The sequence below is a fragment of the Falco peregrinus genome, chromosome 11 (assembly GCF_023634155.1).
Source record: "Falco peregrinus isolate bFalPer1 chromosome 11, bFalPer1.pri, whole genome shotgun sequence".
Lineage (NCBI taxonomy): Eukaryota > Metazoa > Chordata > Aves > Falconiformes > Falconidae > Falco > Falco peregrinus.
In genome coordinates, this window is record NC_073731.1 from 13,131,831 (window position 1) to 13,146,110 (window position 14,280).

Sequence of the window (14,280 nt, forward strand, 5' to 3'; positions counted from 1 at the left end):
AACAGATTTTTTTGACAGGTTTGCACAGAAGAGCACTACTAGTTAAGGTAAGCATCTGGTTGTAAATAATTCACCTGTTTGCAAAGCAGGCTAGCACTGAGCAAAGGCATAGCAACCCAACACAGGAAACCATGGTGTAAAGACCTGTCATTTATTGGGTTGGGGTTTTTTTTCACTTTTCACCACCCATGTCTAAGACGCCAGACAGATTTTGCTATAAAAACAAATCCTTGAGCAGAGCAATAGCCAGAAGAAGCTGCCGAGAAACGAGAAACAGCATTCCCTCTATCCTCTATGCATCTCATGTCCTCCTCAGCAAAAAGCCTAAAAGAGCTGCCTGCTCTGAGAGTTAGGTCTGAACTAGACCATTTGGATGGTGGAGATGTCATCTTAGCTGCTTTAGAGGTGGAACAACATCCAGTTGCCTGCACTAAGGTTGCCGCTGGAAGACGCAAGAAACACCACAGGAGGTGGGATTTAGTCTCGGATGCAATGGGAGAGGGCTCAGGGGGCAGACTGCTTCTGTGCTGCCACCGCAGCCCCACGAGGTCTAATGTCTGTCTCATTTTAAGTCACAGGTTGGATGATGGGGATCTGGGAGAGGCTGCGGTGGCAACCACAAGTTGCATGTTTCTCAGAAATACAAATGAAAACAACCCTCTGAAGTATCTCCAACACTGCACCTGCACAGCTCATCGCTCTCCGGAGTTCTCTTCAGAGGGGTTTGGCAGGGGGATGCTGCAGAGCCCCCTGCCTCACCGCTTCCCGGTTGGCCCACATGATCTGGTGAATGAGGTACTCGGTCTCCTCGCCCACCTCTGCCAGGCGGAGGTCAAACTCGGTCAGAGCCTTGTTATCCGCCAGCCCTTCAAGCAGCTGCTTCCCACCGTCCTGCAAATGGGTGAGAAGGGGGGTTAAAGCAGGAGATCCAAATGTGAAGTGCATTGCTCCCTTTCCCTCCTCCCCAGGGCAACTTCTGTGCCTGTGAGATGATGCCAGAAGGCACGAAGGCCTTCACCCAAGCCCAAAATGTTGCTCACGGGAGAAGTACAGGGAAGGAGTGTAACCTTATGCAGCGCTCGGTGCTATGACACATGCTAATGACTCCCTCTGGGTACCGTGTCAGGAGTCCTCAAGCTCAGGCTGGTTAATAGCACAGCTGGCGATGATAACCTGAGAGGAGTCTCTGCTCTCCCTTGTCCCCCCGTCCCCAGCTCACTGCTGGTTGGGGACAAATGGCAGCGTGATTAGTGTGTGGCTCCACAACTCGGCAGTGGCCAGAGCCCCGGTTCTGGCAGCCTCCTGCCTGGATGCCATTTCCCAGGCTGGGCTGGCTTTCCTGAGGGGAACATCTCACACGGCTGAAACCTAGCCTGTATGGGACAGAAAATGTGATATAGATGGCCTTAGGGAGGTGAGTCACTTTGGGGTCACATTCCTCCATTCCTGAAGCACTTCTTTCAGGATGTGACAATTTGACACCCCAACCCACCCACCCCTCCCGCCCCAGCTATTCCCTTTCAGGTACCAAATACACCTCCTGCCCTATGTCCTCCATGCAGGTGGTCCCCTCATCCCAGCACCATGCCTCAGACCTTTTGCCAAAGAGGATGGAGCAAAAAGGGCTGGGAAGGAATCTCTGTTTAATGGGGTAAAGAGGTCAGAATTTGATGCATTTCTAGCAAAAAATCCCATTTCCCCAAAGATAATACCAGCCCACTTGTTGGGCTGCTGTGGAGCTTCACAAAAGGGTAACAGAGAGCTTATCAGAAGGAAGCTGCTAAGCATACAGATTGTTATTTACTAAGCAAAAATCCTTCTATCCTTTCCAACCTTTTCCCCCTTGCATCATTAAACTCAAATGGTTTTCCACATCCAGGATCATAGAACTCACAAAAGGTTTTCTGCCATCATATCCTTTTAAAACCGTTGTCATACACATTGATGCCAATATTCCTGCCAGGAGGGACAGCTGGTCTTGCTGTCTCTTTATTCTGACAGTGAGAAAAATTGAGGCAGCGCAGAAAGTTTAAAAGCCAGCATGATTGCATTTGGCTGTCTAGTTTCAGATTTCTAAAGCTCTTTTTAATCAGCAGAAGAGAAGTGGTCTGGTTTGTGGGCATGTTGCATACTGCAGCTCTTAGGGATGTACTAAGATCTGTGGATGCTCCTCCGTCTAGAAAATGTAAGTCTGTGGTTTAGGAGCCACTTACAAGCAACCAGACGTGACACTTTTGACCTACTGCACCACTCCAGTGCTGCAGGGAAAGTTAAAGGAGCTCAAGAACTGAGCCAATTTTCTAACAGTCTCCTCTACGCACGTGATGGGCAGGAGAGATTCTGGGAAGGGTGACACTATCTCTGTGCTGCTCAGTGACAGATGGCACAGCAGATCCAAAGCACAGAGGATATGCATAAGGCCCTCGCCTATGATTATTATCTACTCCCACGTGTGTGAAGCGGCTGTGATTTTTCCCAGACATACTCCCTGATTTTCAGTTTCCTGGGGGGAAATCCTTCTCTGTCCAAAAGCCCAAAGCCTGGAAGCCAGATGCAGCCCTGTGAACAGAGCTAGATGTAACAAGTGAGATAAATGCATGTGTGTGCACAGAAGATGCCCGTCTCATTTCTGCCAGTCTCTTCCCTGTTCGCAACTGATTATCACAGCAGACTGCAAAGCGAGGGATGCATTTGCCTCTGCAGCTTTGAGGCAGGGCAGGCTCAGCATCTGCTCTGCAAGGCCACCACGAAGGCTCACAAGCTGCAGGGAGAAGGAGTTTCTCTTACCAGCCCCAGGTGGTTGCATGAGAAGTTGATACTCGTCAGGGTGGTGTTCTGAGCCAAGACCTGGGAGAAAAGCACAGCGGTTGGCTCTGACAGGTTATTACTTCCCAGATGGATGGACTTCAGGGTGGTGTTGGTCAGCAGGGCATGGCCGATAGCCTCCCCGCCTTTGTCCTCCACGCAGTTGAGGCGCAGATTCAGGGAGGTCAGGGTGGAGTTTTCAGCAAGGGCTTGAGCAAGAGCCTGAGCCCCCACGTGATGGATCTGGTTGTTACACAGGTCAAGGGTTTCTAATCTGCTGTGGTTGATCAATTTGCCAACAGCTTGTGCCCCTTTGTCCTTGATGAGATTGTGGGACAAGTCCAGCTCCACCAAGCAGGGGTGATCCAGCAAGTTATGGACCAGCAGCCTGGTCTTGTCATCATCTACTTTGCTTCGCGTCAGCTTGAAAACCTGTGGGGATAAAGGACAGGGACACTAAAACAGCCAGCACTTTGGATTGAGCTTTGTACAAGACCTCAAGGGAGCTTGGCCTGTGGTCCATCAGACAGGTTTCATCTCCCTTCACTTCAAACACTTTTACCAGTGGGCTCAAGTAGTTGCTTTTGTAGTGGGCAGGTACTTCCAGCAGGGAGGGCATGCCACTGATGTCCCATACCTATTCTAGGGAGCAATGGTTAATTTCCTGCAAATGCCTGTTCCTCTCCTCTGACTCCATAGGATCTAAATTAAAATGAGATAAAGCTGCCCAAACGTCTGCAGAGTGCAACGGCAGAACTCACCCCAGATCACAGTTGAACAATGTCTGAACGAGCACGTGCACAAGTGGAAAACACAGCGTGCTCTGTGAAGGACAAGGTGGCCAGGGCGCTCTAATAGCCACAGCAGAGGTAATTTCGCTTGTGGAAGCCAAGCAGACCAGTACCTCCCAAAGCACACCGATCTGTGGGGAGGGCATTCAGCCAGCTTGCTTCGGCTGCACCCTGGATAGCAATGCCTGCTCATGTTTTGGAGGGGCTGAGTGTCTGCCCTGCAGCTGCCACAGAACTGAAGATAGTGTTAGGGTCCAGGAGGAAATCCCATCATCACTCTAAGGCAAATGTGGATATTTCCCCATGCTCTTCCAGGGCGTCTCTGCTCCTCTGGAGCATGTTGACATGTCTTTACTGAGCATAACTACCAAAAACTCCTCACGAAAAACCTTCTCTGGGCTTCTCCTGTCCTCTCCGCCAGACCTATGTGAGGAATTAAAATAGGAGTGTTGCTTTCTCTTGCACTGCAGGAAACACATTTTGTAGGAGCAAGTATTTTTCTCACTGACCTCTGACAACCTTTTCTAACAAGGACATACGCAGAACAAGATACTCAGCACTAGGCCAGCAAGTTAACATCTCTGCTGTCTGCCAGACTGCAGCTTGCAAAAAGGTGCTGCCAGCGAGCAAAACCAGCCCCTGGGTTTCCATCCCCAGACAATTTGAAGATCTGGCTGAGGAAGGAAGGTTCATTTTGGGGTACATTACTTTCAAGTTGTGGCACATCTTCAGGGCAGCAGCCAGGTTGCAGCAGTCCTGGTGGGTGAAGTTAAAGAGGTTCCACTCGAAGTTCATGCCGCAGTCCTTCACGCCATAAGTGAGATGAAGCTCTTCAAGGTGAGGGAGAGTAGTAATGAGGACTCCCAGGTCATAGTGACGCATGAAGACCTCATCAAATCCAAAATCACTCCCTGTATCAGATAGGTCATCCCTCTCCTCCTTTTGATCCACTTCTATCGGTGGCAGAAACTGATCAACCTCCAGTTTCCGCACATAATCTTTGCAGAGCGGGATGAACTCTAGGACTTGGTTGGGGTCTGTGGTGTTAGGGATGAAACATTTCAGGATGTTCTCCAGGTGACGTTCAAAGAACATCCGTTTCCAGCTGTCTCCATAGTTGGAGATGTCACACACTTGCCAGCGCTCAGTGCAGCACCTCTTCCAGTAGTCCTCATCGCTTATCAGGTTGGCAGTCACAGAGAGCGGAAGGCCAGTGGAGAGCCTGTCCAGCACCTTTCTTTGGTGCTTAGGCAGAAGGCGGTCCAAAATCGGGTTCTCTGGAGGGGATGAAGAGAAGGAGAGGTTGGTCTGGGCTGTAGTAACCATGGCTGGCACTATAGTTCTGCCCAGGCTGCCAGCCGTGTGCCCACACTCCCCCGGTGCTGATACTGCCTCTCAGTTGCCAGTGGCTGGTGCAGGGAAGCTAAACTGGCAGCAAATGTGTAGGATTCAGCTCCTACATTTCTGTGTAGGATTTCTAACTTTTACAATAAAACATCAGCATAATTGGATTTACTCCCATAATATTTGGGAACTGCATCAGAAACTTAGCTCCCAGTTTAAATTCAATTTGAATGCATTTTGTATTCAGAGCAGGACTTATGCTCCCGGGAGAGCTAATTGAGCCTTACAGAGATGGAGAGCTTAGCTTGTCATTTGCTGAACTTTCTCCCTTTTGTTTCTAAGCATATTGAAGAACAATATTTGAGAACAACTGTCTGTGTGCTCTTCATGCAGGTCCTCATGCTTTTTTATCTTAACTCAGGTATCTGTCTTACGCCAAGTTCTGTTCTTTTCCACTGAGACACACTCTTAGCCTTTAAGTCCACCTTGTTTAAATAAAAGGTCTCTTTTCCCAGGAGCGTTCTCCCTCAGTCTCTTTCCTAATGCTCACCCTAAGTCTCAGCTGGCTTCTGCCTGGTGGAAGTTCTTTGTGGTGAGAACTGCCAGAGAAAAGCCATGCGTGCTCACACCATGAATGCTTGGTGACATGTAGTGTTGAGTTACAGAAACCATCAGTGGAGAGGCCTACTTGCACATGGGAAATCAGGTTTTGAGGCACAAAGTGGGGTTAGCTTTATATTTCTTCTGTCTCTGTGGCATTTCCTTCCTAAGGAAAGGAGTTTTGCTGGGGTTGACCACAGCCTATTCTCCGGTGTCCTACAGCTGGCACCGCAGTGACCTTCTCTGCAAAGTCCCACAAGACAAGCAGAGGTGGAGCACGTATAGGCAGAACTGGGCTAGCTTCACTTAGGCTCACCCAGGCCACAGCAGCGGGCAAGACACAGCCGCACAGCTCAGGTAACGGCACGAGGGTCCCCAGGTCAGAGAGCACACTGCTTTTACATGCACACAATGTAGGTCCAATCCATTCGGCATCAGACTGACTGGCCAAGTTGATAGGACTGCAAGGGTGACCCAGCTCAGACCCCCAGGTACCATCAGCTCCTGGAGTAAAGCAGCACTGAGCCTCTCTGTACCGTCTTACAGCTCCAGTGTGGACATAGCCTGGGACCTGTCTTTGGTCTTTGCTGCCACTTCGCTGGTCAGCCAAAGAGACCTTTCCCCCTCCCAGTCAGTTCCCAGACGAGATGTGCTTCTTCTGTTTTGCTATGTTTCATCAGTCAACCTGCTTCAAAAGCACATTCCCTGCCTGAGGATATAACCTGTCACATCACCACCAAAAGCTGTGGAGAAGGCCCGAGACTGTGAGTACGATACATATTCTGAGATGGTAGCATCGCCAAGCAGGGAGCGATTCTCCACCTCTTTGCACAGCACTCAGCACAACAGGGTTCCATCCTCGAGTGCTAGCCTAACACATGCATGAATCAAGGGAAGGAAAGAGTGACTCCACAGCCCCAGCCACGGCTGAGGTGAGTCCAGCAGAGCATGGAAGGAGGAAGACACAACAGGACAAGGTTAGGGCAGAGTCATATCCTGGATAGCAGCCCAGAGGACTACAGCCATCCCTGGAGTGTACAAGTACATACTTAGCAACTAAACAGTTTGTTTAACTAGCTGCCTGAGGGGATATTTCTCCCCATCTGTTCCTTTGGCAGGGCTGGGTACCACACTCTGCCTTTCACATGCCTTGTTGACCGTCCGCTCCCTGGGACTGATGCTCTCTCTTCATGTGTCTCAGGGAAAATGTGCTCCCACTTACTTTCAAAATTATGAACGATGTGCTGGAGGCAGAGCTCAGTGAGGTGGGGAACAGTGGCGAGGGACCACTCGGGATCCTGAACAACACGGTGTGTATAGTACGAGTCAGCAGTGAGGCTGGCCTCGGATGGATGACAGGGCAAGGGAACAGCTGTGCTCCTGTCACCAGCCGCTGGCTGCTGCATCCTGCTCAGGACCCACTTGTCCTTCAGGAGTCACAAAAGGAAAATTGCTTGAGTCACCACCACGTTTTCCAGATGGGCTGCCTGCAAAAGAAAAAGGTAACCTTAGAAAGAGGCCGGCGTTAAGAATGGTCTGCTCACACTGCTCTCTTGCAATGCACTTGGCCCCCTGCCCTTTGTGGGCCTCCTCTGCTTGGACTGGAAGCACTGCAGAAAACAACTATTTTTCAGCCTTATCTTTATACACTGCCTTGTACAAAGAAGTCTCAAGGTACCACATGTAATAAGCAGATAATAACATGGTGTTAATTCAGAGTGCCGTTGAAGAGGTTGGGCAGGAACTGATTATTTACTGTTTTTTCCAGTAAAAGAAATAGGTGAAGCTGGCAGGAGCTGCATTTCAATCAAAGGAATACAATGGTTCTTCACACGGTCTGCAGCTGAACTGGGGAATTCCTTGCCACAGGACATTGTGGATGCTGAGAGTCTGTGCAGAACAAGTTCATGGAACGGAAACCGCTTGAGAACGATTCAATGCACAGAAATGGCATCTCACTCAGTGTGAGCTGACACAGTTGGAGGTGGGAGAGTGCTGGAGGAAACAAACACACATACTCGCATTGTTTTTCCTATGTAGAAAACAATGGCTGCTCCTAGCCACTGTCAGAGATGGGATACTGGGATAGACCATCCCCTGGTTTGATCCAGTATGCCTATTCTTAGGACCCTTTAAAGACAGATGCTTTACAGATGAGTACGCTGCAAGTGTATTCTTGTTTTTTCTTTTGTGCTTTTCCCAATTACGCTCCAGCTGAACTCCTTCCAAACATCCATTAGCTGATGAGCTGGATCAGACCTGTTCAGACCACACTGAGCCTGAGCAGATAAGAACTAAAAGAACCAGCCTGGAGCAGAAGGAAGGATGCACAGTCCTATTAGCTCTGTGGAGCTTTCCCAGACCAAAGTTTCCCATTTGCTGTTTCCTACTCCAGCCTCTGGACCAGCACTCTCAGCTGTCAGGATCTCACATGTATGGTAGTTGCCTGGAAGTCCTAACAGTGCTAAAGACTTGTGCTGATCCTTACTGGGGCTAACTGGACATAACAGGGCTGCAGCGCAGGGCTGGTCATTTAGAAACTGTGGAACACCTAAAAGAAGCACGAGGCAGATGGATGGATGGCGATGTCAGAGGTGAGGACAGCTTCCTGCAGGATGAAGATGATGCCGCCGGGTAAAGGTGGCTTTGAACCACAGCAGAGGCAAAAGGATCCTGTAGTAACATCCTGCACAGAAGATAACTGCTGTGTAGTATGTTCTGCCACAACATCCCTCAGCTCAACAATGCTTTGATCCCAAACACTTCCTCCTTTGTGTGAGCCAGACAGTGCTCCCCAGATGAAAGGTCTTAGGTGCTTCCCCTGCACAAGGCTGCTCCCTTCTCTGCCCTCCCAGTTTGTGCTGCCTCAGCCAGTGCAGGCTCCTCTCTCCCCGAACGCTTCGTAGCTGGCTTTGCTTGTGTTCCTCTCTCTGCTTCTTCCCCTCCAAAAGACATCTGAGGAAGGGCCTGAAAAGGAACGGGCGCAAGGAGGGAGAGAGGAGATCTGTGAAATGCTGAGAACTAGAGGAGGGGAAGCAAAATGATTCACACTGTACCACAGCAAATATGTGAGCAAAGCAAATATGCGATGCATTCTTCAAAAGTACTTGAAGCATATCTGAGAAAAGAGTAACTGTTTCAGAATGAGGGGAAAGGGCGGAGATGGCAGAGGTGGCAGGGCATCCTCCAGCACAAAGCAGGAGGATGCAGGGTGCCGAGGGCAGGGAAGCCGTATCCCCTGGGAGGCACTGGTGTAGGGATAGCAAAGGCTGTAGAATAAGAGAGCCTGGTCTGAAGGAGGGTGGGTGTGGTGGAAAAAGGAATGGGTGACAGGCAGATGTGAGGGCTGGGAGACCTTTCTCTGCAAAGCTCCCTGCCCCCAAAGGAAGGTGCTGTGATGGTGGGCCACCACTGAGGGTGGAAAGTGGCCTGATTCTCCACAGCACACTGATTCAGCTGAAACCCAGCTCTTGGTGCTTCATGGACTTCAGCAGAAGGGCAAAGCACAGCTGGATGGCAGTGAGGTGGCATTAATAGAGAAGTGATTGGGAAAAATGTTTTTTCCTTGCTCGGTCCATTGTCCTATTCAAAAAGCATCCGTGTCACTCTGTCACCCAGGCCAGACACAGCTAACTGGAGCTTCTGATGGCTTTCCTGACCTTTTAGAAGCAATTGTTAGAGGCCAGCTGTTGGGGAAAGCCAGTGCAGCATCAACAGCTTGTCACAGCACTCTCCAAACTATCAGGCTGCAACAAAGTCTTTTACCATCTCATACCAGCATACTCTTCATACAGTCCCTCTGCTGCCATCTCCTTATCTTGCCTTATCCAGGGTGTGCATTCTCTCTCCTCTCGTGCATTCTCTTCCTCGGCTGCTCTCTCTTCACTGGCTCTCAACCACTTAACCAGCCACACCTGCACCTTACCTACATTGGCCAACCCACCTCCCCTGAAGTCAACCCACAGTCGTGTATTATCAGTGTTAATTAACCCAGCTTCATTCCTCTACAGTAGCCTAGGATTATTTCATGGCTGCATTCTACCAGATGATGTTTGCCAGTTTACCAATGGCAGATTGATTTTTAGAGGGTACGTAACCCATGGCACATGTGGGACTGCTAAAGAGGCTCCTGAAGACCAAGTGGGAGACATAGCTGCCCTCAGACAGAGATGAAGCCCAGCTCTAGAAACAGCACAGCCCCTCCATACATTGGATGAAGCTCGCCTGCAGCAGGTCAGCCAGTGTGCTCTACCCAGCTGTGAGCCCAGAGAAGAGGCAAATAGCTCAGGGTGTCTGTGTCAGGGCTGCAGAGGAGCTTTCCCTCGACATAAGCTCCACAAGTCAGCTCAGCTGACTCTGCCATCCCTACTCATCATCTGGTGTGAAGCCAGCAAGAGCAAGGCTGCCAGCGTGCGACAGCCAGCCCGCAAGGCGTCTGAATCAACCCCACACCTATGGTACCAGCACAGGGAGCTCAGCCTGCTGCTGAGCTGCTGCTCCCACTGCACCCCTTCCCACCGCCCCAGCGGGAGCGCTTCCTGACAGGGGAAGGGCCCCTTTCACTGCTGCAGCCCCTCTGCCTTGGCTGCAGGAGTCTCGCCCAGCCGGAGCTAACATGCCAAGCCAGTTCCCATGGCTGGGTTTGCTAGGTGTGTATTTACACACCGGAGGAGCACTGCAATTCACTACCAATAGGCCAAGCCAACGGCATTGATGCACGCTCCTTCCCACCCACTCTACAGACACATCAGTCACCTATGCTAAAAACGCTCTGTTAAATGATATATAATGAATGGGGTCATGTAGTAAATTCCCAGTTTATGTCATTTAACACCCAAATTAGGCTGAAAGGTCTATGATATTAAAGCTTCTAAAAAAAAAAATAAAATGAAATCACGCTTCCCTTCCCAGGAAGAAGCTGCCAGAAATCCACTCACACAGCCAACTTACACAGCTCCCCAGCATGCCTAAAAAACCTTCTTCGGTTGAGCCTGTTTTGTTCTGGAAATAAAATATTTCTGCTCTTTTGATTCACACCAAAGCCCAGACAGACCAAAACGGAAGGGTTGCTTAGAAACCAGTGACCTTTGACTGATGCCTCCTACCAGCAGTATGGTGATCCAAGAAATGGAGCAACTGTAAACATCACGTTTACTGGAGAGTTTGTAAGTGCAGGAGAAATTCTTTCTGAGGGTGGCTGTGCCCCAGCCGAGATTGCATTCGCACTGAAGCTCAGACTACCCAGAAATTGTGGAAGCTCTCACATCACTGCATCAGCATCCTGAAAATGCCAGTTGTTCTGCAGGTGTCCTGGCCTTTGTGCGGTTACCTTTACTCCAGGCAGGCTAGCAGGGACATTGGCAAACGATCCTGAGTGCTGGCTAACATCGCTGATCCCGCTCCCACCTGCCGGGACTTGCCACACTCCCTTGCACTTTGAAAGGCTGATGCTAAGTGTGCATTAGGACAGCATATTGCAGGCTCATCAAGGGGCAGAGTCTCTGCGATGGACTAAGTAAGTTTTTTTTAAAAAAAGCACGCCAAATGAGGAATCTGTTTAGCTTCAGCTAAATGTATGGGGAGAAATGTAATGGGAGATTGGGCAGAATGAGGCTAGCTGGCCATTTGGGAATATGGTTAATGTCATCACTGTCCTCCAGGCGGAGGGAGGGCTGGCACCGTGGTCCTGGCTGCCTGTCAGCATGCCCAGGCTGGGGTCCCTGTCCCAGGGGGGTGTCAGAAACATGAAAGCCCTTTAGGACCAGAGCATCACCCGCTGCAGCCCCCGCCACCCCCGCGCAGCCAGCCCGGTCCCGCCGGCCCCGCAGGCCGCCCGCCGCTCGCTCCTCCCGGCCACGGTCCGCTCCAGAGTGCCCGGGAGGCGAGAAAACCCGTTAGCCCGGCCGCTAGATGAACGACGGTACCTGCAGCCCGCCGCGGGGGAGGGCGGGTGTCCGCCGCGGCGCCGCGGGGCCACCGGGAGCGGGTACCGGCGCGGAACAGCCGCGGCCCCCGCTCGCCCCTCGGCCCCGCGGGTTCGGCTGCCGGCTCTGCCCGTGGCTGCGGGTGGGTACGGGCCGCCCGGCCGCCCCCCGCCCCGGGAGCACCCGCCGCCGTTGCTGGGGACGCGGCCGTTGCCGGGGCGGTGGCGGGGCGGTGGCGGGGGGCACACCGGCGGCGGGGGTCGCTCCGGGCCGGGCAGCTGGCACGCTCTGCCTGCGGCCGGGGGCTGCGCGGGGGGCGGGACACGGCGGGAAGGAGAGGGATGGGATCGGGGATGGCGGCCCCCGTCACCCCACCTCGCTGATGCTGCTGAAACCCGGAGTGCTGCAGGACCGCGACTGCGCCTGGCCGGGACCCCCCCTTCTCCGGCACGGGAGGAGCGTGTGCGCTCCCCGCAATGTCCCCGCAATGTCCCCGCGCTCCCCGCGGTGCTGTTCCCGCAGTGCTGGGGGGGCGTTTGCCAAGGGCCTGTGCGCTCCTGCAGCGGCAGCTGCTGCGGCATCTCGGCAGCGTGGAAAGAACAGGGCAAGCTGTGCTCCGTGAGTGGTGAGGTACCGGTGTTCAAACGGTGTGTGCTTCCCTGCGCTCAAGATCCTTGTTTTGTCGCGTATGTGCAACAACTTAGTAGCTAAAGATACGCTGTCAGTGCCTGAAACTGGCTTGCTTCAAGGACTCGCATTTTGGGGCTGTTACCCCTGAATGACAGGTCGCAGGCAGGCCTGAGGGGGAGGAGAGCAAATCTGAGAACTGCGCCAACAGCAAGGAGGTCTTGGTCCATCTGCTGCCTTCCCATCTCTCCTTGGCCTGTTTTTTCTTCATTCTCTTAGTGAGCAGCCTCTTGTAGAGCAGGGGAAAGACCTGAATCCTCAGCAAGGCAGCAACTGCATGTATAATGCTGCGGAATAGAAAGAGTAAGCCAAGGGGTGAAAACACGCATCTCCTCTTTCCCATTTCTCAGATCTAAGCATTTTGGTATTTGCCAATAGATTTTCAGACTGAAACGTGGCTTTGTTTTGCTCCTTCAAAATGCTGATGTGCCCAGTAGTGGGTACACGAGGAGCGTAGCCAGCCTGTGCCCTGTGGGAGCATACATAATACTGGTGCCAGCTCTGATGATAGTACTGCAAGTCCCATAATAGCTGGCATTTTTGGGAAGCTGCACCGACTTTCATATAAGATATACCTCCTGGTCATGAAGAAGATGTTACAAACGATATCCAGGATTACCCGAAAGGCTCAGCAAGAAAACAATAAATGCAAAGAGGCACAGATTAAAAAAAAGGATCAAGATTTTGAGGCTCCCTTTGTGAGTTTCAAAGATGGGGAGTTAGACTTTGGCAGCAATGTACTTTTCTAGGTGTGGCCTGATTCTGTCACTCAGCTCCCAGGAAGACACTGACACTGCCTGTGAGTCGAGCTGGTGTTAAACACAGCGGGGGTGTCAGAAGCCTTGCAAAGCCCTTCACAAACACTGGCCCCACAATGACCATGTTATTCCTGGGAAAAACATCTTCAGGGCTTTTGAGATCTTGAAAAACAGAAATGAGAGTGATATAAATCAAGAAATGTTTTCTCCCGCACTGACTTCCATGCACGCATTCCGTTTGACTCCCAGATAGCAAAGGGGATAGCCAAACTGGCTCCACAGAAACAGCCCCCCTGAGCTGCCTCCACATTTGTGCTGTTTCTGAGGTGAGCCTTCAACAAGCCACCAACACTAAGACTTTAGCCCACCCCACTGCTAATATAATGCAAATGTCATGGTTTGCAGACTTCATGGTCCAATGGACTCCAGCTGTGTCTGGGCAGAGTCATTGATTCCTAGAGACAATATTGCCCAAGTATTGCAGCAGTTGTTGAACTGGATGCAATCAGGTGCTGAATCATATGCTGAAAACAAGGGGTTGTAGCTGTGTTAACTCTTTATCTACCTTAGCATTTATTTCCACGTGTGTGGATATTAGCATGTGTTTCCAGTGGGGTGTGCAAGTGGCAGTTGCTCCTCAAATGCCATGGAGCAGCTGACTGTGTGGAGGGTAAAACACCCATATCCATTCCCATATCCATTCCCATTCCCCCTGTTCATATCAGAGGGAGGGGATGCGGGAAGGCAATGCTTCCTGGCCTTAGTGACTAGAGCATCACCCTACCAGCAAATCCCAGCTGCCCTCTGTATCCCTCCAGCTGGAAGATCTCAGATTTTCCAGCTGGAAGATCTCAGATTTCCCCCAGACAGCGCCTGTGATGGTGTTGTGCATTATCAGCTCCACTGTCTTTGCCTGCAGTTTGAGGACAGTGTAACAATAGTCGAACTTCTCATCACAACAAATAAATAGGACAGGAGCCAGGTCCTGCAGTGCCTTGTGTGGGAGGGATATATCCCACAGGGCATCTGCTGCTGCTAATGCAAAGGTTTGGGTGCTGTTCTGCAGGAAGTGCTATGGCTGTAGGGTGACAACCTTTTTTAGTGTCCCAGGCATGATGGACTAGAAACATGTTACCCTACCTGGCTTCTTCCACTCTGATTTCTTTGTGTCTTTGAGGGTGCTTGTAAGGACTTGCTGGGAGATGAGCCATGTGGGAATGAAGGCAGCACCATGTCATTCTGGGAAGGGGAGAGAAAGGAAAATCCTTGCTTTATCTGCCCATGTCTTCAATATCACAACTGGGTGTAATTTCTAGAGCTGTAGCAGCAGAAGCTCAGGCTTTGTCAGAGCACCTCAAAAATCTGCTCCAT

General features: G+C 51.3%; 1 protein-coding gene across 1 annotated transcript; it reads right to left on the reverse strand.

The window, feature by feature from the left end:
- Positions 1-275: 275 nt before the first annotated feature.
- On the reverse strand, positions 276-6,989 carry TCTE1 (t-complex-associated-testis-expressed 1). The gene is made up of 4 exons (XM_005238662.3): positions 6,763-6,989; positions 4,305-4,873; positions 2,788-3,237; positions 276-891 (listed from the first exon to the last, which is right to left on the reverse strand). Exons 1-4 carry the CDS (start codon positions 6,944-6,946, stop codon positions 715-717), a joined length of 1,380 nt encoding a protein of 459 aa, XP_005238719.2. The 5' UTR covers positions 6,947-6,989; the 3' UTR covers positions 276-714.
- Between the last annotated feature and the right edge of the window lie 7,291 nt (positions 6,990-14,280).

Excerpts from the sequence above, each read along its gene's own strand:
- TCTE1 (XM_005238662.3), bottom strand. The coding sequence starts at position 6,946 with ATGCAGCAGCCAGCGGCTGGTGACAGGAGCACAGCTGTTCCCTTGCCC. Across the intron at positions 4,874-6,762 it reads CATCGTTCATAATTTTGAAA|AGAACCCGATTTTGGACCGC; the intron begins GTAAGTGGGAGC and ends CATCCCCTCCAG. Across the intron at positions 3,238-4,304 it reads AGATGTGCCACAACTTGAAA|GTTTTCAAGCTGACGCGAAG; the intron begins GTAATGTACCCC and ends TTATCCCCACAG.